General features: G+C 34.4%; 2 protein-coding genes across 5 annotated transcripts; both read left to right on the top strand.

The window, feature by feature from the left end:
* The first annotated feature begins 1,566 nt into the window (after window positions 1–1,566).
* LOC145332513 (uncharacterized) lies at window positions 1,567–10,997 on the top strand. The gene is made up of 9 exons (XM_080177549.1): window positions 1,567–1,637; window positions 1,703–2,812; window positions 3,067–3,166; window positions 3,565–3,652; window positions 3,892–3,974; window positions 4,519–4,600; window positions 9,738–9,824; window positions 10,241–10,342; window positions 10,675–10,997. The coding sequence occupies exons 1-9, from the start codon at window positions 1,598–1,600 to the stop codon at window positions 10,738–10,740; spliced, it is 1,758 nt and encodes a 585-aa protein (XP_080033675.1). The 5' UTR covers window positions 1,567–1,597; the 3' UTR covers window positions 10,741–10,997.
* Window positions 10,998–13,248: 2,251 nt separating this feature from the next.
* On the top strand, window positions 13,249–26,986 carry LOC145332058 (ankyrin repeat domain-containing protein 61-like). 4 transcript variants are annotated; one of them, XM_080177015.1, is made up of 10 exons: window positions 13,249–13,379; window positions 15,319–15,377; window positions 15,703–15,865; window positions 21,887–22,004; window positions 22,893–23,031; window positions 23,713–23,821; window positions 24,524–24,648; window positions 25,320–25,450; window positions 26,549–26,663; window positions 26,790–26,986. In XM_080177015.1, the coding sequence occupies exons 2-10, from the start codon at window positions 15,322–15,324 to the stop codon at window positions 26,977–26,979; spliced, it is 1,146 nt and encodes a 381-aa protein (XP_080033141.1). In that variant the 5' UTR covers window positions 13,249–13,379; window positions 15,319–15,321; the 3' UTR covers window positions 26,980–26,986. The 4 variants fall into 4 exon arrangements, with proteins under 4 accessions (XP_080033141.1, XP_080033275.1, XP_080033212.1 ...); XM_080177149.1 differs by lacking the exons at window positions 26,549–26,663; window positions 26,790–26,986 and adding an exon at window positions 26,149–26,316; XM_080177086.1 differs by lacking the exons at window positions 26,549–26,663; window positions 26,790–26,986 and adding an exon at window positions 26,069–26,142.

Here is a 26,986-nt window from a genome sequence, read left to right as displayed (position 1 = left end):
TAATACGATATATGCAGTAAATAATTATTCTCGTATTCATTCGAATCCGGTGGATAGGAACCTAGGGGCTAAAAAACTGGTTTTAATCGTTTAAATGTACATTCTATATCCGCGGAAAGCGGTTTATAATACGATGAAAGAAATAACTATTCTCGAATTCCGTGTGGGCTGAATTCCAATGGAACCCTATTCTCGTATACTTTTTTGTTCTTATTAGTTCGTACTTTACTCTTTATTTAATGCATGAATCTAAAGATAACAATTTGAATATTGCATATAAAATACATTAAATATTATTAAAAAGAAGTGTCAGGTTCAAAGACAATCTTCAAAAGAAATTAACTGATATAATTAACAAATAAAACATTGTTAATTACTCATAAAAATACTCTATAATGGCAGTAATTATTGATTAACCCAAGCAACGGTTAGATTTTAATTAGAGGGGCGTAATTGGGGTAGAAAGAATAGCCTAAAACCATACTACATCCTATATCCTATCCTAGAAATTATCTAAGACCGTTTGGATCCTAGGTAAAGCCTGTTAAGTAAAAGATGTTAGTCAGATCTTAACGGACAAACAAAAAACGAGAGAATAATAAATTCCTCAACAACTGAAAATGTAATAGATACGTTCATGTGGATAAAGAATAAAATTATTAAAATAACTTATTGATGCAGGGGGTTGGGAGGGGGGAGGCAGTTTTGCCATTAAGCAAAGATCTTCTAATCGGTAAATTTTTCAACTCTTTAAATATATAATAGCAGCTTCTGCTCTCTTTCACTGAAAGCTGCTACAAATCATCCAATAACAAGGATGACAACATCCATAAAAGCGAAGCACTGAAACAGTAGGACACACGGACATTAACACTTATATTGTGTCAGAACTGAATACTCAGAATATAAATGTATAAGAGTCGAAGCAAAGTTGTAAGTAAATTTGTTGAAAAACTGCTAATGCATGATAATGTTTATGGACATACTTACATTTTTAGGACTTCGCTTCGGTTATAATATTGTACTTTGTTGTCCCAGAAATCAGCATACCAAATATAAGATCAATCGAATAATCAGATCACACAAAAATTTATTGTTAAAAAAGTTGCAAAGTTTGAAATAGATAGGACAATTCTAACATGTCTAAATTAACAAAAAAAGCTATCTGTTCCAGGTAGACCGACCCTAATTATAGAGTAGCTTCGGTACTAAAAACTGCTACATTCAAAATTAAATTTCAAACTTAGGGTTAATAAACAGCAGAAGTTAATGATTCTTTTTCTTTCTTAAGTTGTTCAGTTATATTTTACTTCTTATGATTGAAGTATTTTATCTTATCCTTTTGTATAAAGCAATAAGTTTTTTTTTGTCTGTAGCTTAACATTTTGATGACTACTGAATTAGTTCTCCATTTTATTGGAGCTTCTTATAGGTCCTTGGATAGTATTATACTAATCAAATTGTATATTTAAGATTTTTTTAGACTATTTTCCTTACTTCTTCGAATACAGAGCTAGTAGATGCTGGGACCGCACCTGCTAGTTTAATTAATATGAAATAAGACAAAAAAATTTTCTTCATATTTTTACATTTCAGAATGATTACTCTTAAATATGAAATAAAGATCCTAATATTAGGTAATAATGTCTTTTTATCCAAGGAATAAAATAATATTTAATTTTTGATTGCTCTGATTGTATAGGTTCAATAATACAATTCTGCTCATGTGGATATGATGAAGGTTATGCTGAAGATGATTTAAATGATGGTGATGGCCCTGGGGGAATGGGTCCAAAACCACCTACCCAAACAAACAATCGCCAACCTCAAGTATTTGGTCCTCCACCAAATCAGCCTGGTAATCCTTTTGGTGGTCCACCAAATCAGCCAAGTAATCCTTTTGGAGGTCCACCAAATCAGCCAAGTAATCCTTTTGGTGGTCCACCAAATCAGCCAAGTAATCCTTTTGGAGGTCCACCAAATCAGCCAAGTAATCCTTTTGGAGGTCCACCTAATCAGCCAAGTAATCCTTTTGGTGGTCCACCCAATCAGCCTAGTAATCCTTTTGGTGGCCCACCAAATCAACCCAGTAATCCTTTTGGTGGTCCACCAAATCAGCCAGGTAATCCTTTTGGCGGACCCAATAAGCCTAGCAATCCTTTTGGCGGTCCACCAAACCAACCTGGTAATCCTTTTGGTGGACCCAATAAGCCTAGTAATCCTTTTGGCGGTCCACCAAATCAACCAGGTAATCCTTTTGGTGGTCCACCAAGCCAACCCAGTAATCCTTTTGGTGGTCCACCAAATCAGCCTAGCAATCCTTTTGGAGGTCCACCAAACCAACCTGGTAATCCTTTTGGTGGACCCAATAAGCCTAGTAATCCTTTTGGCGGTCCACCAAATCAACCAGGTAATCCTTTTGGCGGTCCACCAAATCAGCCCAGTAATCCTTTTGGTGGTCAACCTGGAAATCCTTTGCCACAAAAGCCTTCAGGTAACAGGGTAGATATTGAACTTGGCTCAGTGGAGGATAATGGCCGGCCTGGAGGAAATCCATTTGATGCTATTAAAAATGGACTCTTTGGTAATGGGAAACCAGGCAGTGGGCTACTTGGAAGTCTTTTTGGTCGTCCAAACGGTGGCAATCCTACCAATTCTCGTCCATCATTCAATCCATTTGAATCTGTTAAAGAAGCAATGTTTGGTAATGGCAAACCCCCACCACAACCAATGATAGATAATCCTCCAAATGTTCCAATGATTGGCAGAGATCCTGCTAGTCCATTCCCTGGTCCAGTTAGTCCAACAGTTGGTGAGTAAAAAATTCTTTGGTGGATTTCCTTAAAGTGTCTTGTCAAGCAAAAAGCCTCTCCCTTATTTTAAAATAAATTGATATAAGGGATGGGATAGATTTTTAAAAAGAATTTCTTATGTATTTGGTATTGTGTATACTGTGGAATTGTATTAGCAATCATCTTTTAAAAACCCTGATAACATATGTTAATGTTTATTATCAAAAAGATAGTTTAGTACAAATAAGAACTCAAGGCTCTATTTAACTTTTAGATGATGATAACAAGCTTGTGTTCATTGATAACACAGGCAATAAGGATCTTGGAAAGATTCAAGTTAATGTCTACATTGGAGTTTTGTGCCCTGCATCCAGGTAAACATAATAGTATTTATTGCAACATTATATAGACAGCTTTCTGCGGATATTAAAATGAAAACCAGTTTTGTTAGACCAGAGGGGTTAAAGAGCCTGGATAACAATACTGATATTATTTATATGGTTTTTATTTTAATATTTGTGGAAAATTAACTGAAATGCTATGCTTTATATGATATTTCAGTATGGCTGAGAACCAGTTTTAATTCAACGGATATTACTCGGTTTCGAAGCAATACTGGGGAAAAAAATAATATACTTTAGTCGTTAATCTAGTCTTCAATTCCAAATTTTAGCTATTTATGATCAGCTGCTGTTAAATTGAATTCAAAGTACATTTACAAGATCAATGGTTCAATGAATTTACATAATTTAAATCTTTGTAAACTGTTTAGGGACTTTGTGGTGAATCATTTATTCCCAGCTTGGAAAGAATTTTCAGAAGTTATATTCATCAACTTTGTTCCCTTTACTGGCAAAGACGTAAGTAGTAAAATTTAAAAAGTTTTTAAGCAAAGCAACACTACAAAAGTATATGTTACTGGATTGTTATTTAGACATTGTTGTGTGCAGAGCAAACATTGTAGTCACAGGAGCTTTATGACTTTTATTTTGATATTCATGTAAAATTGCCTGTACTATGTTTTACATGATTTTCAGAATGGCTAAAAACCGGTTCTAATCCAGCTGTTGGGCAAAAAACTAATTTATTTTAATTCTAGCCTGAGCGAGAGAGAGCCAATGTCCAGCTTGCCTGTATTGTCAACCAAATAGCAGATGTCAAGAGTAAAACGAATATGATTAGGTAAAATTTTCTATCCAAGGTATCTGTACATTTCCACTCCAAAAATAAAAGAAAAATATGACAAATTGAAAAAATCTTAAAGCTATCTATAAAACAAAGTAGTATGATAAATGTCTCTTCATCTTAAGATCTCCTGTAACCGCTGAACCTACATGATTGTCCTTCTCAAAGAATATAGATACATTGATATCCCTGGGTAAAATAACTTTAAAGGGGGGGAGGGGGGTTAATTAATGCAAATCTATTAAATTAGAACATTTTTTATACTGCTTTTTTCTTCATCCATTTCAAGATAGACATGGAAATATTTTCATTTTAGTAAGTTCGTTAGGGATAAAAAGTTATTATTGCTTTGATAATACATGATATATTTGATGTTCTCTAATAAAGTGAAACTCACAGAGGACTTAACTATCGAAACTCCAGCCACTCCCACTGTACGTATGAAACTGACCAATCAACGAGTTCCATGTTAGCAAACTAATTTGAGGACAATTTTCCCCCTGTCATACTATCCACGTATATTCTACATTCATTATTCTAGATGTTTGATGGACTATAGTAAGAAAGGACGTAACCAGGACCAAGTTCTGCAATACTGCGCCAATCTCTGCCATAAATCTCAGGAATATTTAAATTGTGGCAACCCCGATTATTTACCTTAAAACTTTAATTTTGCTGTCTATTACTGGTTATCTAAAGCAGGGGCATCTGTATCCTCCCTGAGGTGGATTCTTTAAAAAAAATTGCCCCACTAATCGCTTAGTGGGGCAACATTGTTTTCGTGAAAAATCCACCAAAATCACATTCAAATCTACAAAAAATTAAACAAAATCATAGAAGGGTTATTAACATATGATTTTGTTTAATTTTTTGTAGATTTTAATGTGATTTTGGTGGATTTTTCACGAAAACAATGTTGCCCCACTAAGCGATTAGTGGGGCAATTTTTTTTAAAGAATCCACCTCAGTACTATTTGAATTAATATAGTGTTACTAGGACTATGCACTACATTCTAATGTACTCTAATGAAGTGATACAGCCAACTGGCAAAAATAACAGTAACCTCCATCAACCCCCTTTATCCTATTCCCTCCCCTTTTACTGGATGAATGAACTGATCATTAAATAAGGTCCATTTCAGCAACAAATTTTCCCCTGTCAATATATCCACATTAGATCTTTTCATGAAAATACACTTTTTCGAATTTTAGTCTTCTGCTAACCTAAAAAGTTACTTTAGGAGCCTAGAAATACATGTACAAAATTTCAGCTCTCTATCTCTACTGGCGACCTAGCGCCAGGCATGTAAAATATCAACAGATAACGGTAGCACGGCGGTTTTAACAATATCTCAGCAATGTGCAGGTTTTAAGCTCTTCTGCATATTTCAATTTAAACACATAAGGGCAAAGATATATTATCCCAAAAATCTTTTGTCAAAGTCTACTCTACACCTAGCGCCAGTCAGTTTTCTAAAATCATGCATTTTATACCTGTGAAAATAGAAATCGCCAGCGCTAGGTGTAGAGTAGACTTTGACAAAAGATTTTTGGGATATTATATCTTTGGCCTTATGTGTTTAAATTGAAATATGCAGAACACCTAAATTCATCTTCCAAGCCATTCTCTAGGCATTTTAATTTTTTTATGAAATAACGGGATTTCAAAACTGCCCTTTGAAAAGGCCTAAAAAATATCTTTTTTTGTCACTTTTTTCACTGCTTATAGTTACAACTTATTAAGATATTATGCCCAGTTAAAATAAATCGGCGCCTCCAGCACCAAAACCGGCAAAAACTGGCAGTTAAACTTCTGTGCCCCTACTTGCCCCCCTCTTCGGTAAACAGTAGTTATCTCAAGAAGTAAAAGAGATATCAACACACAGAAAGAAAGCTTTTTAAATTAAACTGAACTAAGTAACTATTACACATTTAATTTGGACTTTCCTTCTAGGGGCTTGTGGAGCAAAAGACCCACCAAAACACTAATAATATGAATTCTGAGCTTATTTTTAAAGATATCAACCGGATTTTTTTGAAATCTTTTGTTCCCATAATTGAACTCAGTAACATTTACAGATTTCATTTTGGGACTTTCCTTCTAGGGGCTTGTTTAGCAAAAGACTCCCAAAAACTAAAAATATGAGTTCTGGACTTATTTTTAAAGATATCAACCTAATTTTTTTTGAGAAAACTTTTTTCACATAACCAAACTCGGCAACCTATACAGATTTCATTTTGGGACTTTCCTTCCAGATGCTAGTGGAGCAAAAGACCCCCCAAAACACAAAAAATATGAGTTCTGAGCTTATTTTTAAAGATATCAAACTGATTTTTTTAAAGAAAACTTTTTCAACAAGAAAATTTTTTAAATAAAACTGAACTCAATAATGATAACACATTTCATTTTGGGACTTTCGTTTGAGGGGCTTGTGGAGCAAAAGACCTTCCAAAACACAAAAAATATGAGTTCTGAGCTGATATTTAAAGATATCAAACTGATTTTTTTAAAGAAAACTTTTTCAACATAACCAAATTCAGCAGGGGCGTCAAGCTTTTTTTTTTGGAGGGGGGTGTAAAATTTGCTTGGAGGGGGGGGGGGGGGTAAATCTGTTGGTAAACAAAATTTGCCCCCAGGGTAAAATTTTTTTTTTTTTTGGGGGGGGGATTTAAATTCTATTAAATATTGATATTTTTTTTGTTAGAGATTTTTTATTTTGGGGGGGTATTCAAAATTGTTTACCCCTCCTAAATGGTTGATATCTTTAAAAATAAGTCCAGAACTCATATTTTTAGTTTTTGGGGGTCTTTTTCCAAACAAGCCTCTAGAAGGAAAGTCCCAAAATTAAATCTGTAAATGTTACTGAGTTTGGTTATGTTAACAAAGTTTTCAAAAAAAAATCAGGTTGATATCTTTAAAAATAAGCTCAGAACTCATATTTTTAGTTTTGGGGGTCTTTTGCCCAACTAGCCCCTAGAAGGAAAGTCCTAAAATGAAATCTGTAAACATAACTGAGTTTCATAGACGTCCAAGGGGTGGGGTAAAGTGGGGATTACCCCCCCCCCCCAAACGAATTTTAAGGTGCACCCCCCAAAAAAAAAATGCTTGGACGCCCCTGCTGAGTTCGGTTATGTTAAAAAAGTTTCCTATAAAAAAATCAGATTGATATCTTTAAATATCAGCTCAGAACTCATACTTTTTGTGTTTTGGGGGGTCTTTTGCTCCACAAGCCCCTCAAAGGAAAGTCCCAAAATGAAATGTGTAATCATTACTGAGTTCAGTTTTATTTTAAAAATTTGGGGGTAAATTTTTGGAAGGTAAACAAAATTTGCCCCGGCCAACAGGTTTCAGGGGGAGGGGGTAATTATCCCCCCCCCCAAAAAAAAAGCTTGGACGCCCCTGCTGAGTTTGGTTATGTTAAAAAAGTTTTCTTTAAAAAAATCAGTTTTATATCTTTAAATATTAGCTCAGAACTCATATTTTTTGTGTTTTAGAGGGTCATTTGCTCCATAAGCCCCTCAAAAAAAAGTCCCAAAATGAAAATTTTTTAAATAAAACTGAACTCAGTAATGATTACACATTTCATTTTGGGACTTTTTTTGAGGGGCTTAAGGAAAATGACCCTCTAAAACACAAAAAATATGAGTTCTGAGCTGATATTTAAAGATATAAAACTGATTTTTTTAAAGAAAACTTTTTTAACATAACCAAACTCAGCAGGGGCGTCCAAGCTTTTTTTTGGGGGGGTGCACCTTAAAATTCGTTTGGGGGGGGGGGGTAATCCCCACTTTACCCCACCTCTTGGACGTCTATGAAAAAGACCCCCAAAAACTAAAAATATGAGTTCTGGACTTATTTTTAAAGATATCAACCATTTAGGAGGGGTAAACAATTTTGAATACCCCCCCCAATATAAAAAATCTCTAACAAAAAAAAATATCAATATTTAATAGAATTTAAATTACCCCCCCCCAAAAAAAAAAAATTTTACTCTGGGGGCAAATTTTGTTTACCAACAGATTTACCCCCCCCCCCCCCTCCAAGCAAATTTTACACCCCCCTCCAAAAAAAAAGCTTGACGCCCCTGCTGAATTTGGTTATGTTGAAAAAGTTTTCTTTAAAAAAATCAGTTTGATATCTTTAAATATCAGCTCAGAACTCATATTTTTTGTGTTTTGGAAGGTCTTTTGCTCCACAAGCCCCTCAAACGAAAGTCCCAAAATGAAATGTGTAATCATTACTGAGTTCAGTTTTATTCAAAAAATTTTCTTTAAAAAAATCAGGTTGATATCTTTAAAAATAAGCTCAGAACTCATATTTTTTGTGTTTTGGGGGGTCTTTTGCTCCACTAGCACCTGGAAGGAAAGTCCCAAAATGAAATCTGTATAGGTTGCCGAGTTTGGTTATGTGAAAAAAGTTTTCTCAAAAAAAATTAGGTTGATATCTTTAAAAATAAGTCCAGAACTCATATTTTTAGTTTTTGGGGGTCTTTTGCTAAACAAGCCCCTAGAAGGAAAGTCCCAAAATGAAATCTGTAAATGTTACTGAGTTCAATTATGGGAACAAAAGATTTCAAAAAAAATCCGGTTGATATCTTTAAAAATAAGCTCAGAATTCATATTATTAGTTTTTTGGTGGGTCTTTTGCTCCACAAGCCCCTAGAAGGAAAGTCCCAAAATTAAATGTGTAATAGTTACTTAGTTCAGTTTTACTTAAAAAGCTTTCTTTCTGTGTGTTGATATCTCTTACTTCTTGAGATAACTACTTTTTACCGAAGAGGGGGGCAAGTAGGGGCACAGAAGTTTAACTGCCAGTTTTTGCCGGTTTTGGTGCTGGAGGCGCCGATTTATTTTAACTGGGCATAATATCTTAATAAGTTGTAACTATAAGCAGTGAAAAAAGTGACAAAAAAAGATATTTTTTAGGCCTTTTCAAAGGGCAGTTTTGAAATCCCGTTATTTCATAAAAAAAATAAAATGCCTAGAGAATGGCTTGGAAGATGAATTTAGGTGTTCTGCATATTTCAATTTAAACACATAAGGCCAAAGATATGATATCCCAAAAATCTTTTGTCAAAGTCTACTCTACACCTAGCGCTGGCGATTTCTATTTTCACAGGTATAAAATGCATGATTTTAGAAAACTGACTGGCGCTAGGTGTAGAGTAGACTTTGACAAAAGATTTTTGGGATAATATATCTTTGCCCTTATGTGTTTAAATTGAAATATGCAGAAGAGCTTAAAACCTGCACATTGCTGAGATATTGTTAAAACCGCCGTGCTACCGTTATCTGTTGATATTTTACATGCCTGGCGCTAGGTCGCCAGTAGAGATAGAGAGCTGAAATTTTGTACATGTATTTCTAGGCTCCTAAAGTAACTTTTTAGGTTAGCAGAAGACTAAAATTCGAAAAAGTGTATTTTCATGAAAAGATCTAATCCACATATTTAGTTTATATTGATTCCTTTTTTTATTTTTTATTCAAAAGATATAGAAAGGAAACATTGAGCTGTTTACTACACTAGTTCCTAAAGTTTTATAATAACATTTTCGTTGACTTAATAACTTCGAGGACTTTTATTGAATTTTTATAGGTTGGTTCAAAAGATAAGTGTCTAAATGTTTGAACCACTATTTGTAATCTATAGAAGGGGTATTTTTGTGTATCATCATATTGATCTTTAGGGTGGATTCATCCCCCCCCCCCCTCCCCCTTCAGCTAAGTATATTTTCCACAATTAATTGTGATGAAACATAGAATCTGGATAAAATAAAGAGTTGCACAGATGCTCCTGGTGCTAACAAAATATTGGATCATACCAAGGAACTTGCTGATAAGGATGGGGTAAACTTTCTTAAACTTGAAAGACATAATAAGAATTTCGTTTTGTATTGACATTGTAGATTAGGGTGAGTTGATTTTTGACATTTTTATCTGAGACCAATGCAAGAACTTCCACATGATTTGTATACATATATTAATAAAACTCTGGATTATCTAAAATTAATAACCTTGCAGAACCTATAAGCTACATTGTAAATCGGTTCAATTTAGAAGCAGGCAAAAAAGTCTCTAATAAGCATAAAATAATAACCTCTTAGATAAATTTAAAATTCTAGACTTTTTGGTTTGACAGGAATATATATAATTTTACAATACCGTTGAAAATTATTGTGGTTATTTTATAAGATGAGAGAGTTTTTGAAGAAGGCAAAACCTAAGACGACCTTTCATTTACTACTGATTATATTTCCTTTTAGGTATCCAAGATTCCAGCAGTTGTAATTGACGGAGTAAAGAAAGATTCTGCAGACTGTCTCAAGAATTTTAAGAAAGCAATCATGGAGAGAGCTACTGAGAAGGTTATCTAGAATAAATAATTTAAAACGCTTTTAAAAGCTGGGTTCAAATTTCAGCTCTATCTGCCAACTAACAACCTGCTGGTTTGTGTCTAGTTATAGTAAGATTGGGTTAATGTTAACTACAGCACAAAAAAGTTTTATGACACAAAAATATCCAAGTTTTCAGCAATTTCAAATGGAATTAGTCGAGTACAATATCCCCCCCTCCCGTTATTTTTGAAAAAAAAATATAAGGCTACAGCAACGAATGTATATTCCAAGTAGGTTAAGGGTCCCCCACAAACTAACCCCCTATGTTAGCTAGGCACATAAATGACCATATTTTGTTTTAGGGACTGGATGATATGTTAACACTGACCAACATGAATCAAATCATAGATGCTCCATTGATTCTTTAAGTTTTAATCCGGGCTCGGCAGCTTCGCGTCAACTGCGCCTAAACCTCAAATTTGAACCTTTTGGGTGCTTAAAAATTTATTTGAAAAGAGGGGTTACCATATTTGGGTCAGGTTTAGACTTCCAGTGGTAAAATATTTATTTCTCTGAGGCTTACAGACGGCTGGCGCGCGGCTGCCGAGCCATGGTTTTAGTTATATATACAATCTTTATATCTTTATATTTTTGTGTTTTGCAAATATATGAATTCTTACCTTTATGTATGATATCCTCTAGTTGGCTTGGTGTCGCTTCATTATATCAAGTTTTAATAATGAAAGAGGGCGGAGATTTGAATTGTTATATAAGACAAGTAAGGTTTTTTACCTGTATCAAGTGTGAACCAGACAGACACGCCTACCTTTGACACCTCCCCCTTTTTCCTTTAATCCGTTTAAATTGAGCGGCTATTATTCTAAAGACGACGTTTTCACATAACAGCTCAAATTTAATCATTTAAAAAGAGCTGAATCATTTTAAAAGCAATGATTGTAACTTCAAAACTTGGTTGATTTCAAACTTTGCACGATGATCTCTGCAATAGTTGGTACGATTAGTAAGCGTAGCAACTCTATAATCGTTACCAGAATGTCCGTCCATCCATTTTAAACATGTCGATTTTAAGCACAAAAAAATTACGACAACAAAACGAAAACACATTGTTATAAGCGCGCGGAGCATCTCTATAATTAAGTACTAAAAATGTATGTATGTCCTTAGACATTATCCTGTATTTAAGCAGTTATTTAAAAAAATTACTTACAATTTTGTTTCGAATTTATACTTTTATTTTCTAATTATTCAGTTCTGACACTATACAAGTGGTAATTTTCGTTTGTCCTACCACTTCAGATTTTCGCTTTTAAGGATGTTATCATCCTTGTTGATGAAAAATTTTAATCAATAGTTTGTATGTTATATAGCTTTTATATATAGTAAAACCGAAGCTTTTCTAAATGTAGTGTTTGTAAGTTATGGTTAGCTCGTTTCATTACTTTAAGCATGTTAGAATTGTCATATTGATTTCAAACTTTGCATGATGATTCCTTTAACAGTTAGGTACAACCTAGAAATCATAGCAACTCTATAATAATTACTAGAAAGTCACCACGAACATTAAAAATATGCTTATATTGTGTTTATTTTCGTTTGTTCTTCCGTTTTCAGAGCTTCTCTGTTTTGAATGTTGTCATTCTTGTTTTAAAGTTAGTATGTTTTTCAACTTATTTTTTATTAAATTCACTATTCTCAGACATTCTTTTTGTATTAAAATAATCACACAACAAAGAATCAGCCTATCAAGTTGAAACTATTTATCTAGAATTGAAGAACATACAGTGATATGCAATGTACTATACATAACATATATGAAACAAGTCGTGTAGGTGTTAAATCTGCTTTTTAAAGGTCCTTTACAAACTACCTTCCTTCTAAATAAAATGAACAAAATTAGCACTCATAGTAACAGTGAAAGTAGTAAAGACTATATGACTTTTGCATTTTATGTTTTATATTATATATTTTAGTTTCAATAAGAAAAATAAATAAAAAATATTGGAGGGGGCTACATTTGGGGGATGGGGTGCCCTCCCTCGATATAGTTTTAAACCTTCCCATGACATTTGAGAAGCTACACTGTAAGGGAGAAAAGTATCAGTTAAGCGGTTAGTCAGATCCTTTGGTATAGACAGACCAGATCCTGTTACTTTTCTAAAAGGATTTTAAGCCAACTTATAAAATAAACGTAACCTGCTTTTTTTCACAAGATCAGAACTCTTTTATGATTTTTTCAACTATTGATTTTCAAAACAATTCATGCTTAAAATCCATTCAGGAGAAAAAAAATTTAGGATAATTCTACATTCTTTAAGCACATACAAATTATTGACAATTAGAAAAATTTAAAGTTTTAGATTGAGTGTCCGAGGGCCTGGGCCACCAAAACTGGTATACATTATATGAATTATATTTTACCAAACGTGAAAAATTGTCTGACACATTTTTTTCAGTATTGCTCAGAAGCGGTTTTAATACATTATATAATTCGGTTTAAAAGCAATACTGAAATTGAACATGGTTTTAAAGAACATTTCTGTGAGGATTTGATTTTTAAATTCACGTAATGAAGCTTAATAATTATAATTATGGTTGTAAGTTAGGGCACCGCATGGTTTTAACTTTATGACTGCTACTCATCACCGTGCATCTAAGCCACAAGAAACATAGGTGTAGAATTTCGGGTGAAATTAAGTAACATTTTTCAGGGGTATATACTGATTAACTTTTATTTAAAATATGTGAATTTTTCTCTTTTTTTATACATATATTACGTAATATTAACCGTATAAGTCAGCAGAAATTTTCGTCGTAAAATATTTGAAAAAGAAAGCTATACCCCCCTGCCCGAGAAAGCATAAGACTACCGTAGCTTTTATAAGCAAAACCTTTCCCATTTATTAATATCGCCTCCATTTCAACATTTGAAGATTCTCCCTTCCTCAAAATATTTTAGATTAGTTAGTAGTAGCAGAAAATAATTAAAGCACGAACTGCGTGTAGAACCATTGACAAAGTGATTCTTAAAAGTACATCATTAAGCCAAGTAAGATTTTTAAATAAAAAAAATAAAAATGTGCAAATTTAATAGAATTTTTATCTTCAAAAATATTTGGCGCATTTGTTACAAATATTTCAAATATCTTAGATGATACAGATTAAGAAGGCCTACAGATCTTGAATTATTGCATAATTGCATATAACCATATATTATATAACTTTAAACAGTTTATACTTTATAGTAATGCAAAAGTGTTTTCGTTAATATACCTATGTTAGAAATGTCCTATTAATTTAAAATTTTGCATGATGAATCTTATAACATTAAAGTATGATTTAGGGAGCGTATCAACTTTATAATCGTTATCAGAAAGTCCGTAAGTTCATAGGACAATAAGGTAGTATAAATTTTGAGAAGGCATATCTAAATTCAAATCCTAAAAATGAAAGTAAAATTTAGTTTAGAGTTATAAATTAATATTCTACTTTGTAAGTTCTGACACTCTTCAAGCGTTATTTGTCCTTCCATCTGATTTTAGAACATCGCTTTTATGGATGTTTTGATCCTTGTTCATTGTTGATTTTAATATTTTGGCATAAGAATGTAATAGCAAATGGTTTAATTGTAAGTAAAATTAAGCTTCTAACACATACGAAATATGCGTAAATATAGCCTTAAGTACATATACTATATTGTGGTGTAATGATCAATTAGGTGACTAAATAACCATAGCATCTAGAGGCTCTTTATTTGAAAGTGCAGAAATGGGCTAGAAAAGGGAGCTGAAAGCCATCACAAAAACTAAAAATATAATAGCATAAAACCACCATAAGACATAAGTAAAGCTTACCTATAAAGGAAACCAATCCAATCGGTTAAATATTTATTGAGATCTTTAGCTTAAGACAAACAAGCCTTACACTTTATATAAAAGTAAAGTCATATGCTCATTGTCGGTGAGGTAATGGGTTTGAATCTCAACCGAAGCTGCGTGATATCTAAAGTTGTTAAAATATTGTACTTTCTGCCAAGCACTTTGTCAGTCACTTAAGATTTAATAAGCTTTAAGATAAAGATGTGCAATTTATAGTCATTAATTGCAGGGCGACTTTGTTTCAACAATGTACATTGGATGCTTATTTGCTAAGTACGAAGAATCGCAAAGAGATAGTACGTGCCGTAGGGGGAATGCCCCTAAGCAGCTTATAGTGCCTAATAAAAAGTGACGTCATATAATACAAATGACCAATGATAGGCCAGTATACATTTTACCATTAGCCTATCCGGATCATGGAAAGAAAACGAAGTTGCCGGTTTCATCGTATTTTCACAGTAGCTTTTAAAGGGTTATTTTAGGTTAGGTTAGGTTAAGTAAATGTTAATGATTGCCCCGCAGGGTTAGAAAATATGTCCCGTAGGGCTAGAGCCCCCCGCAGGGGTTAGAAATAGAAGAAAGACTACTGTGAAAAAACGACGAAACCGGAAACTTCGTTTTCTTTCCATGATCCGCCAATCCTTTTTTTGTTATATGACGTCATTCTTTATTGGGCTCTATTAGCTGCTCCGAATATACCGTGCAGAAACTTGAAATACTTTAATTCATAATTAAATATAACCAAGAACGGGGTGATGGATGGTATAATAATAGGTTTGAGTGAAAAGCACTATACGATTAGTGGGTTAATCAAAGGTCATAGTGGCCGTACTCTATTCTGTTATCAACCATTTTTCGAGGAAACTATCTTTACTAGACTTAAGATTTTTTTCAAGTCACAATTCCCAAAACCTTATGATTTATTTTGATGACTCTTTAATCATAACCAAAAATGATTTCGGCCAAGATGATATCATTATTAAGAGAAGGTAAAATGGAATCCTACTTTACCTTTTTTGGTTCAGACAAACATACAGAAAGACAGATAGGTAGACAGACAAACAGAGAGTTTTGGTTTGTATCTTCTATTTCACATTTGTCTTATATTAGAGGATGGTTGTTTTGCAACAGAAATGGAGGTTGCAGTCCAAGATGTTATCTTGTCTCAGGTAATAAATAAAAACAATTTCAGATTTTTTTAGGGGGGGGGGGAATATATACCCCTGAAAAAAAATTGGGTTGTGCCTAATCCTATAACTCCCAACCTAAAAGGTAAAATAATTATGAGTAGGGGGAAGGGGATTATAATATTTTTCAAATGTTTTGGGTCCCCTTGGACGTAAGACAAAGTGAATTATAGAATTGCTCGCTACTAAAAACCATCTAATTTCAATTCATGTTTTTTTAAACAAAGGGGTGGGGGTGGTGCACGCAAGTCACTTTGAGTAAATGTCATTAAGATCAAAATTTAGCGCCAAATAATCTACTTTCTAGGTGGGGCGACATTACTGGGCTCGAGACTCTGCTTGACATGGGGGCGGACGTGGACTCAACCTTCCGGCTGGGGGGCGGCAACAGGCCCGCCCTGGCCCTCGCTGTGGAGAGGGGCTATGCCAAGCTGGTCGACCTCATGTGCCAAAGACATTGTAGCGTTCAGGTAAGTTTGTTACCATCTTTAGTAGCGAAGCTACTCTATAATGCACTTGGAGTGTACGTCCGTCAGTCCAAAACGTTGGTTTTCTCGGCTGCTATATAAGAAAGACTGCTGTTATTATTTAATGAAGATACCCCTTACCAAAGAGCATGCAGTATTCAACTTACTTATATAGACATTTGATATTGATGTTCATCCTCGCACTACATATTTTGATTAAATGATTATTATTTATTAAAGCAATCGATATAGTATTACTTGGATGTAGCATCAGATATTCATTTACTCTAATAAAGTTATACTTGCAACTGGCTAAAATAATGATATCTTTCATCCACTCCCTTTACCCCATCTTGATGAACGAACTGACGAACAAATGAGGTCCATATTAGCAATCTAAATCAATAAATCCACTTATCTTATATCCATTCATAGATTACATAATTGTAGTTTATTGCATATATCTTTTCAAGTGCTTGAAAGTTTCATTTTTAGCGAAGCTACTCTATATTTGTATTTGTTTATGTGTCTCTCTGTCTCTCTCTCCTGTCTGTCGGAGGTTGCTAATTTTTAAAAGCGAAGCTTTTCTTTAACTAGGTTCGGTCCGTCCGTCCGAGATAGTTAGCTTTTATTCGTTAATTTAGGCATGTTATAGTTGTCCTATCAATTTCAAACTTTGCATGGTGATTCCTTTAGTAGTTAGGTACGATTTAGAAAGCGTAGCAACTCTATAATCATTACAAGAATGTCCGTATGTCCATTTTAAACATGTTGATGTGATTTGAGTTCTGACACTGTATAAGTGTTAATGTCCGTTTGCCCTACCGTTTCAGTGCTTCGCTTTTATGAATGTTGTCATCCTTGTTTATTTTAAGAAAAAAGATATTTCCATGATGAAATTATGTGAATTTCTTAAACAAAGGATAGGGCAATTTAAAACAAATTATTTTCTCGTATTCATTCGAATCCGGTGGATAAGAACCGGTTCTTATCCATACGAAAAAAACTATGTCCAGCATCGTATTATATCCAGCTTTCTACGAATATAAAAATGTACAATCATTGTAGCCCGTGCCTTCGGCACCTCGGGGCTAAAAAAAACTGGTTTTATTAATATCATAATTGTACTTTCTCTATCCGCGGAAAGCCGTTTATAATACGATGCGAGAAATAACTATTCCCACCCTTCACTTCCCTCTTTTCTTAATCTTTTTAGCTCCTAAATGTATTTTTCGACATTAACGACTTGGGGGTTATTAATTTATTGTCCGTTGTCAAATCCCTCATACTATACTAAGGGAGGGAGGGGACATTGAGATGTTAATACGTTTTCTTATTGGCTTAACAACTTTTCTCGTATTCATTCGAATCCGGTGGATAAGAACCGGTTCTTATCCATACGAAAAAACTATGTCTAGCATCGTATTATATCCAGCTTTATAGGAATATAAAAATGTACAATCATTGTAGCCTGTGCCTTCGGCACCTCGGGGCTAAAAAAACTGGTTTTAATCTTATAATTGTACATTCTATATCCGCGGAAAGCTGTTTATAATACGATGCGATAAATGACTATTCCCACCCTTCACTTCACTCTTCTTTCTTAATATTTTTAGCTCTCAAATGTAATTTTCGACATTAACGACTTGGGGGTTATTAATTTATTGTCCGGTGTCAAATCCCTCATACTATACTTAGGGAGGGAGGGGACATTGGGCTGTTTATTACACTAGTCCCCAAAGTTTATAACGTTTTCTTATTGGCTTAACACCTTTTATTGAATTTTGATTGGTTGGTCCGTGAATTTGAGTGTCCAATCATTTCAACCACTAATTATAATCTACAGAAAGGCTTATTTTGTGCAACATCATTGGGGATGTACGTCAATTTATCAGCCATTGTCTTGTCACTTTAGATCCCTGTATTATATCCTATTATATAAAGTAGTAAGCGTTTTTGTCTGTCCCGAAGGATCTCGCTAACCGATGAACCAATATTGTTCTCCTTTACAGTGAAGCTTCTTATAGGTCCTGGGAAGGTTTTAAACTATTTTTCAATAGGGTGTCTTAACCCCCCTCTCCCCCAAAAATAATTTTTATAACTCTTTGGAAACTCAAATTTAAAATAGGATTAGGTCGACTTTTCCTTCCCCTACCAGTGCAGTGCCCCTAGAGGCTTCTAGGGGGCGTAGCCGCTAGTATAATACAAAGTAGAACGATTTATGTCTGTTTGTTTGTCTGTCTGTTTGTTTGTAGCGAAGGATCTCGCTAAACGCTCAACCGATCGGGTTCTCCTTTACAGGGTAGCTTCTCATAGGTCCCTGGAAGGTGGAAAAATACCCCCCCCCCAAAAAAAAAAAAAATATTTTCTTTTAAAAACTAAAATTAAAATAGTGTGGTCGACTACCCCCCCCAAAAAAAAAATTTCAGTACCTCAAGGGGCGAAGCCGCTAGTTCTACAAAATTTAACATACTCATCAGTTTTCACGTTAATTTAAAACTTGTTTTGATTCGAAAAAAATTGTTAAGCACAGAAAAAAGTGTTTCTACCATGTGACCAAATCAAAATCAAAAGGAAAGAGCCTAAAACAATTCAAAGGGTTATATTTAACTTCCTTAGAATGTAAAACACAGTCTCCTAAAAATCTCAAAATAAAACAAGTGTGACGCCCTACTTAGCAGGAAGTTTTGAGAAAAGCGTTATTACGCATGTTTTATTTTTGCCTTAGGTACAAAATTTTATGCTTGAAGCCATTTAATTTTATGATGTACTATTTGCACGTAAAAAGAAAAAAGATAATAGGCTGTTTATTACACTAGTCCCCAAAGTTTTATAATGACGTTTTCTTATTCGTTGGCTTAACAAATTTGGGGACTTTTGATTGTGAGTTTTGATTGGGTTTATTAAGTTGAGTGTTCAAACGTTTCAACCACCATTTTTAATCTATAGGGGGGGGGGGTAATTTTGTGTATCATCATTGGGGGTGTACAACAATTTGTCGGTCATTGTCTTATCCCTTTAGAACCCTGCTACGTACCGCACGCTATTTGATAGAATTATCAACTTTGTGTGAGCATCCCAATAATAAAAGCGTAACTCACTAGCATAGACGTCCAAGGGGGGGGGGGGGTAATGGGGCGATGACGGGTAATACATATCTGAAAATACGCAATGACGCAAAAGAGTACAAATGATACGCAAATTCTGATCACAACTCTTACGTTTATCTAAAAATGCAACATATAATAATAGCTATTAAAACAATTTTCAAGCATAACTTTTATCTTATTAGGATAACAATTAAATAAGAAAATTATTTTTACCATATGAAATTCGTGATCAAACACCTAATTGGGAGGGTGGAGATACGCTCTCCCAAAATAGTTAAAAACCTTCCCTGTACCTAAAAAAAAAGCTTAATTGCAAAGGAAAACCAAACAGATGTCATTTTTTAACAATTTTATAAAAAAAAACATTGGCGCACTTGTATAAACACCAGAATTATAGGTTTGATGGGGGAAGGAAAAAAAGAGAGGGGGGAGAACAAGTTTTAAGAATTCTGAAAATAGTTATGATCACCATCTTCCACTATCAATGGGGGCGATTACCCCCCCCCCCCCCCATTTAAAATTTTCCCCTACTCTTTAATACTAAATTTTTGATAAAATTTAAATTACCCCCAAACCGAATTACCCCCCCCTTAAAAAATTTTTACCCTCCCTAAAATAAAAAGCTTGGACGCCCCTGCTCACTAGAATACAAAATTTCTGAATTTCCAAACTCTTTTCCATTCAGTATTTTGCAAACTGTTGATGCAGAGCATTGTGAAAAAGCAGCTTATAGTGCCTAATAAAAAGTGACGTCATACAATACAAATTACTAATCATAGGCCAGTATATATTATACCATTGGTCAATTACAATGCAATGTATACTGGCCTATCATTGGTCATTAGTATTGTATGACGTCATTTATTATTAAGTACTATCAGCTGCTTCCATTTAAATATATATCTTGGTCAAGTTGTTGAGTGTTTTTAGTGAAATTAATTAATTGTGAAATCGTGTATAAATATGATTTATTTTTGTGTAAATACATGATAAGTAACCAGAGAGGGGACAGTGGGCTGTTTATTACACTAGTCACCAAAGTCTTATAATAACGTTGCCTTATTCGTTGCCTTAACAACTTTGGGGACCGTAGTTAATTTTTAATTGGTTGTTTCATTATGTTGAGTGTTCCAATGTTTCAACATTTAATTTTAATCTATGGAAGGAGTAATTTTGTGTATCATTATTGGGAATGTACATCAATTTATCGGTGTTTTAGTGAAATTGATTTATTGTGAAGTTTTTTTTTATATGATTTTATTAATTTCTAATTAATTTCTAACTAACATCAGCATATTTTTGATGAAATATCAAAATGTTTTGATTTTAATTATTTGATTTAAAGAATAATTATGATAATGAAACAATAGTGTTTAATAATATATCTATAATACAAAGTAGCTTGATGTCTGTCCGTCCGTCCGTCCCTTAAGATCTTGGTAACCACTGAACCGATCGGATTCTACTCTTTATGGTATATACCTATTGGCCCTGTGGTGGTTTAAACTATTTTCTTGGAGGATGGAATACCCCACCCCCCCCCCAAAAAAAAAAAAAAAATTCCCCCCCCCAAAAAAAAAAAAAAAATTCCCCCCCCCCCATTTTTTTGTTTATGGGGAAGTTAGTTAACATTAAACTGGGCAGCACCGTAGTACTTGATTTTTGTCCATGTAATAAATTAACAGGATGTGCGTTTGTCTGTCTGTGTGTTTGTATGTACCAAAGGATCTCGCTAACCGCTGAACACGGTAGCTTCTCATAGGTCCCGGGAAGGTTTATAACTATTTTAGGGGAGGGTTCAACCATCCTCCCCAGAGAAATTGACAAAAATAAAGAAAAAGAGAAAAACGCCACCTTGCGGACAAATTTGCAATTAGCTAAAAACATAAAATTTTTTTTGGTAAATTTCTGATTTTAAAATAGATTCAAAAGAAACAATTTTACGTGTCATTAGATACCTCTAGGGGCGTAGCCGTTAGTATTTAAATATACCTACTACGTACATAATAAACTTGATAATTACAATCATAATATATTCAGTTTTAGCATTGATTTTTAGGAATTAGACAATTGACAAAAAAATCCCTAACATCATTTATTCCTCAAATAGCTGCTTCGCCCCTAGCCTCTAGGGGCTTTGCCCCAAGAGGTTTGACCAAACAAATTTTTCGTGTTTTAAATTTAAAAAAAAAAATTGGGGGGGGGAGGGATTTTTTTTTGAAGGTGGGGTAGTCGACCCCACTATTTTAATTTTAGTTTTAAAAAGAAAAAAAAATTTAGGGGGGGTATTTTTCCCACCCCACAAGAAAATAATTATAAACCTTCCCGGGACCTATGAGAAGCTACCCTGTAAAGGAGAACCCGATCGGTTCAGCGGTTAGCGAGATCCTTCGCTACAAACAAACAGACAGACAAAAAAATAGACAAACAGACAGACAAACATCTTTCTACTTTGTATTATAGATATGAAAAGAGAAACGACTTTTGTTTATATCCCTCCAATAAACCAGGAGAAGCAACAAGGTTCAAATATGTTGTAATAAATATGGGATCAACCTTATCTGGAAAAAATAAAATACTATTAAATTACCAAATATTGTTAAAATTGTTTTGCTGCAATGCAATGGATGTAGAATATACGTGAATATTATGACAAGGGAATAATTGTCGTCAATTTAGCTTGCTAAATTAGGATTCATTTAAAGATCAGTTATTTCAAACAGTAGAAGAACTAGTATATATACTTTTGCTGTGTGTTTTTATAGTCAGTTTTATTGGCATATGCAGTTAAAAGGTAATTCAACTGTCTTTTAGATATTTTATATACTCCTTTTTTATTTTACAAGATATATATCAAACTCTAAATCTATGCAAAGAAATGTTTCATAATCTATTCAGCTCTATTTATCCCTAGGCTGAGGATAGAGATGGTCGTCTTCCACTGCACCTTGCTGCCCTCTATGGATATATTGATGTGGCCAGGATACTGCTGGACTGCAGGACACCAGTCAATGCCAGAGCTAAGGATACAGGTATGAATATAATATATATGGATACATAGTGTTGCCATTGTACTGCTGGACTGCAGGACACCTGTCAATGCTAGAGCTAAGGATACAGGTATAGATATAATATATATGGATACATAGTGTTGCCAGGATACTGCTGGACTGTAGGACACATGTCAATGCTAGAGCTAAGGATACAGGTATGAATATAATATATATGAATACATAGTGTTGCCATTGTACTGCTGGACTGCAGGACACCTGTCAATGCTAGAGCTAAGGATACAGGTATAGATATAATATACATGGATACATAGTGTTGCCAGGATACTGCTGGACTGTAGGACACATGTCAATGCTAGAGCTAAGGATACAGGTATGAATATAATATATATAGATACATTGATGTTGCCAGGATACTGCTGGACTGTAGGACACCTGTCAATGCCAGAGCTAAGGATACAGGTATGAATATAATATATATGGATACATAGTGTTTCCAGGATACTGCTGGACTGTAGGACACCTGTCAATACCAGAGCTAAGGATACAGGTACATATGCTAACTTAACTAAGTTAAAGAATTTTGATAAACAATAACAACATTATAAACTGACTGATAATTTAGAGAGTAGCTTTTACAATAATAAACAATTAATAAACAATGGATATATAGGATATGCGTGGATGTAATGACAAGGAAAATTTTGTCGCCAATTTAGGTTGCTAAAATCGACCTCATATATTGGTCAGTTCGTTCATGCAATAGGAGGGGATGGATTAAAGTAAGTGGATGGTGGATATCGTTATTTTAGCCAGTTGCAAGCATTACTTTATCAGATTACATGAAAATATGGTGCAACATCCAAGTAATAATATGTCGATTAACATATCTTACATATCTTGTTTTAGGTGAGACAGCCCTGCATATAGCTGCCAGCCACAACCATGCGGAGATGGTGGATTTCCTGTTGTCCAGAGGAGCGGATATCAATATCCAGTGTAAGGATGGCAGGACACCACTCATGTATGCTGCAGCTAATAATAATAGGTAAAAATATCTTAAAGGACATGACTTTTTAATTGATGTTGTACTTTTGGAGATTTTCTTTTGGCTAACAATGAGCCAAATCAAATAAACATTGCTTAGGCTTAGCCTATGAGATGGAGTTTCCTATATCCCACATATTTTTTCATATCAATGTAAGGCTAATGAAACCTTAACTCCTTGCCTATCATAAGAAATGTATAGAACTTAATGTTATGATAATGCCATAACAGAAAAAACAAGAATGACAACATCAATAGAATCCAAGCTTAACAGTTCATACCGTCATACAAACGGACAGCAAAATCTATAGAGCATCAATACAATTAAGAACATAGAAAACTATATGATCAATGACATACTTACATTTTAAGACTTGATTACAAAGATGTTTTACCTAAACATATTATCCTAAAAGGAATTAATATTTTTTATACATTGGTTGTTAATTACTGTATTTGTTCAGGAGCAATGAATATATTATTACTTGGATCTTACACCAGATTTACATGTTCTCTAATAAAGTGAAACTTGTAGCAGTCTTAATCCCCCCAATCAATCCCCTTTTCTCATCCCTTCACCTACTACTGGAAAAACAAACTGACCAGTAAGTGAGTTAGCATCCTAAATTGACGCAAATATTCCCCTGTTATGATATCCACGTTTATTCTACATCCATTTCAGGAGCTGTGTAGAGGTACTGGTAGCTGCAGGAGCCAATATTAGGCTGCAGGACAGGAAGGGTAACACTGCCCTGCTCCTCCATACAGCCTCTGCATGGGCCAACTCACAGGTATTAATATATTAGCCTGCAGGACAGGAAGGGTAACACTGCCCTGCTCCTCCATACAGCCTCTGCATGGGCCAACCTACAGGTAGGAATATATTAGTCTGCAGGACAGGAATGGTAACACTGCTGTGCTCCTTCATACAGCCTCTGCATGGGCCAACCCACAGGTAGGAATAAATTAGCCTGCAGGACAGGAATGGTAACACTGCCCTGCTCCTCCATACAGCCTCTGAATGGGTAAACCCACAGGTAGGAATATATTAGTCTAAAATTAGCTTATTTTAAAAGTTAATTGTGGTCCATGATTACTAAAACAATGATGACAGCTTTCATGAAAAATAAATGTAAACAAATTATTCAAACAACTATGACTGTCAAACAAACGGATGAACGAATGAAACATATAGCAGGTGATCATTGGTAACGGGAATTCAGTTATAAACAAGAAATTTCAGACACCTATCTTTGATAAAAGCCTAGGAAAACTCAGGGCTTGCGAAAAAGGGTGCAGGACAAGAAATTAGGAAGCATTTTTCCTCTTATTGACTTGCTAGTTGCATAGTCTAACAACCCCTTTGACAACTCCCTTTGCACGCCAATATTCTACAGTATACCTGACATGCCTATAGATATTAAATGAACTATGGATATTTCTTATAGTAGAGTATCTTCGTTATTAACAAATACAAATATATTTGTGTTCAGGTAGTGCAGCTGTTAGCTGGCGGTCACAATGCTAACATCTCAGCAGTATCAGCAACTGTCAGGATTCCAAACTATTCTGGATCTTATCCCATTCTGGAGGTTATGAAGTCTACTTCCAATAACAGGCACAAAAAAATATTGTTTTGAAAATAAATTGATATATTATTACTTGGATGGTGCACCAGATTTTCATGTACTCTGTATAGGGATGCTTGAAGCAGGCTAAATATAACAATACCACCATCGCCTCCACTCATACGATATTAACGAACTGACCAATAAATATGGTCCATATTAGCAAGCTAAATTAAAGACAACTTTTCGAGACAGCTTTAAGTGGCACCAAAACGTCATACAATAAAATTGACCAATGAAAGGCCAGTGTGCCCTGTAATTTACCAATGGTAAAATTTATATTTGCCTCTCATTGGTTATTTTATTGTATGACGTCATTTTTTTTGTCATTTAAGACTAGTATAAACCAAATCAAATGTTGAATTTATGCGAGAAAAAAAATTATACTTTTATATATAGATTTTCATTTATTCCAAAAATAGTAAAATACCTTATTATTTATATTGAGTAACGTAAGCCTTGGCTTTTTTAAAAATATAATATTTAATATATGTTTGGCAATTAAATTTTAAAAATAAGAAGTTTTATTTTAGTTTTATTTGTTGGGTAAAAATTTGCGTTCTGTCATTAAATTTTATTGGTTTGGGATGTATATCAATTTTTTAGCCATTGTCTCATCCCTATCCATCGAAAAAAAAAACATATTATTTTGTGTGTCCAGAGACGAAGTTCTGTCTGTTCTGGTGCGAAAGGGATCACCCCTGGACGTGACTACCAGCGAGGGCTCGACCCCGCTACACCTGGCCTGCTGCTCTTCTGCTTGGAGTTCTGCCCTCTTTCTTGTGCGTGCAGGTATGTAGCTATTTTTATACATGTAGGTTCACCCTTTAAATTCCAAATGGAGGGAGGAGTATATTCACCAAACAGCCTTACATTACACTTTTGTTTCATTTTTTTAGTTAGGGGGGGGGGGGGTAGGGATAAACTTTTTAAAATTTGCCATATATTTCAGTAGGGTTGATCTTCAACCTACCGTCTATATCCTAAACTATACAGGACCAATGATAGATTATAACAACATTATTGGACCAATAAAATGCTTCTCTGAAAAAATGTTGACATAATATTTCAGCCGTTTATGAAACTTATTATTATTAAAAGGCACCTATATAAATATACATCTAGCTACTTTATTTAAGTCCGTAGCTTCTAGGGTCTTTTTTAAACCTTTCCTGGACCAATGTAAGACTTCCGTCAAAATTGTGGAATGATTAATTAGAATCACTTGATTTTAAGTAAACTTTCCAAAGACAATCAATACCAATCATATCAACAAACTTATTACCTGAAGCTGCTTTAGAATTGAAGATATCAAGCTGCATATATTTAGGTTGTAGACTTGACATGTAGGATATCCTGGGTAGATCTGTACTATACATAGTCCTCCAGAACTAATATATTTATATTTAGGTTGTAGACTTGACATGGAGGATATCCTGGGTAGATCTGTACTATACATAGTCCTCCAGAACTAATATATTTATATTTAGGTTGTAGACTTGACATGGAGGATATCCTTGGTAGATCTGTACTGTACATAGCCCTCCAGAACTAATATATTTATATTTAGGTTGTAGACTTGATATGGAGGATATACTGGGTAGATCTGTACTATACATAGTCCTCCAGAACTAATATATTTATATTTAGGTTGTAGACTTGACATGGAGGATGTCCTGGGTAGATCTGTACTATACATAGTCCTCCAAAACAAATATATTTATATTTAGGTTGTAGACTTGACATGGAGGATATCCTTGGTAGATCTGTACTGTACATAGCCCTCCAGAACTAATATGTTTATATTTAGGTTGTAGACTTGATATGGAGGATATACTGGGTAGATCTGTACTATACATAGTCCTCCAGAACTAATATATTTATATTTAGGTTGTAGACTTGACATGGAGGATATCCTGGGTAGATCTGTACTGTACATAGCCCTGCAGAACGGCCAGCAACGGCTGGCTGAATGTATGCTCGCAGCTGGTGCTACCATTTCAAGGTACGCGTACCCTTATAAACGTTATTATATTAGTCCCCAATGTATATCAATTTATCGGCCATTGTCTTATCCCTTAAGATTTCTGTACCCCTTAAAATCTTAAGTAATATTAATCTATAATTTCAGCTACTGTATCTCTAAGCTGGGGGCGGAGACGCAACTCTACCTGAAGAAGCACGCGAGGGAGGTGGGGAGCCTCAAGTATTGTGTAAGAAAGTACCTGCGCCAGTCCTGGGGGGACAGGGTCACCCCCAACCTGTCCGAGGCCTGCCTACCTGTCCAGCTTAAGTTGTATGTGCAATATCTTATTGAATAAAGATGAT

This window comes from Acartia tonsa, chromosome 1, assembly GCF_053477335.1.
Source record: "Acartia tonsa isolate MP-2025a chromosome 1, ASM5347733v1, whole genome shotgun sequence".
NCBI classification, from domain to species: Eukaryota; Metazoa; Arthropoda; class Copepoda; order Calanoida; family Acartiidae; genus Acartia; species Acartia tonsa.
This window is presented reverse-complemented; position numbering and strand designations above follow the sequence as displayed.

Coding starts and splice junctions, on each gene's coding strand:
- LOC145332058 (XM_080177015.1), top strand. CDS start 15,322: ATGGTTGTTTTGCAACAGAAATGGAGGTTGCAGTCCAAGATGTTATCT. Junction 15,866..21,886: donor AAAGACATTGTAGCGTTCAG/GTAAGTTTGTTA, acceptor ATTTATCCCTAG/GCTGAGGATAGAGATGGTCG. Junction 25,451..26,548: donor CCTCTTTCTTGTGCGTGCAG/GTATGTAGCTAT, acceptor ATTTATATTTAG/GTTGTAGACTTGACATGGAG.
- LOC145332513 (XM_080177549.1), top strand. CDS start 1,598: ATGATTACTCTTAAATATGAAATAAAGATCCTAATATTAG. Junction 1,638..1,702: donor AATAAAGATCCTAATATTAG/GTAATAATGTCT, acceptor CTGATTGTATAG/GTTCAATAATACAATTCTGC. Junction 2,813..3,066: donor TCCAGTTAGTCCAACAGTTG/GTGAGTAAAAAA, acceptor TTTAACTTTTAG/ATGATGATAACAAGCTTGTG.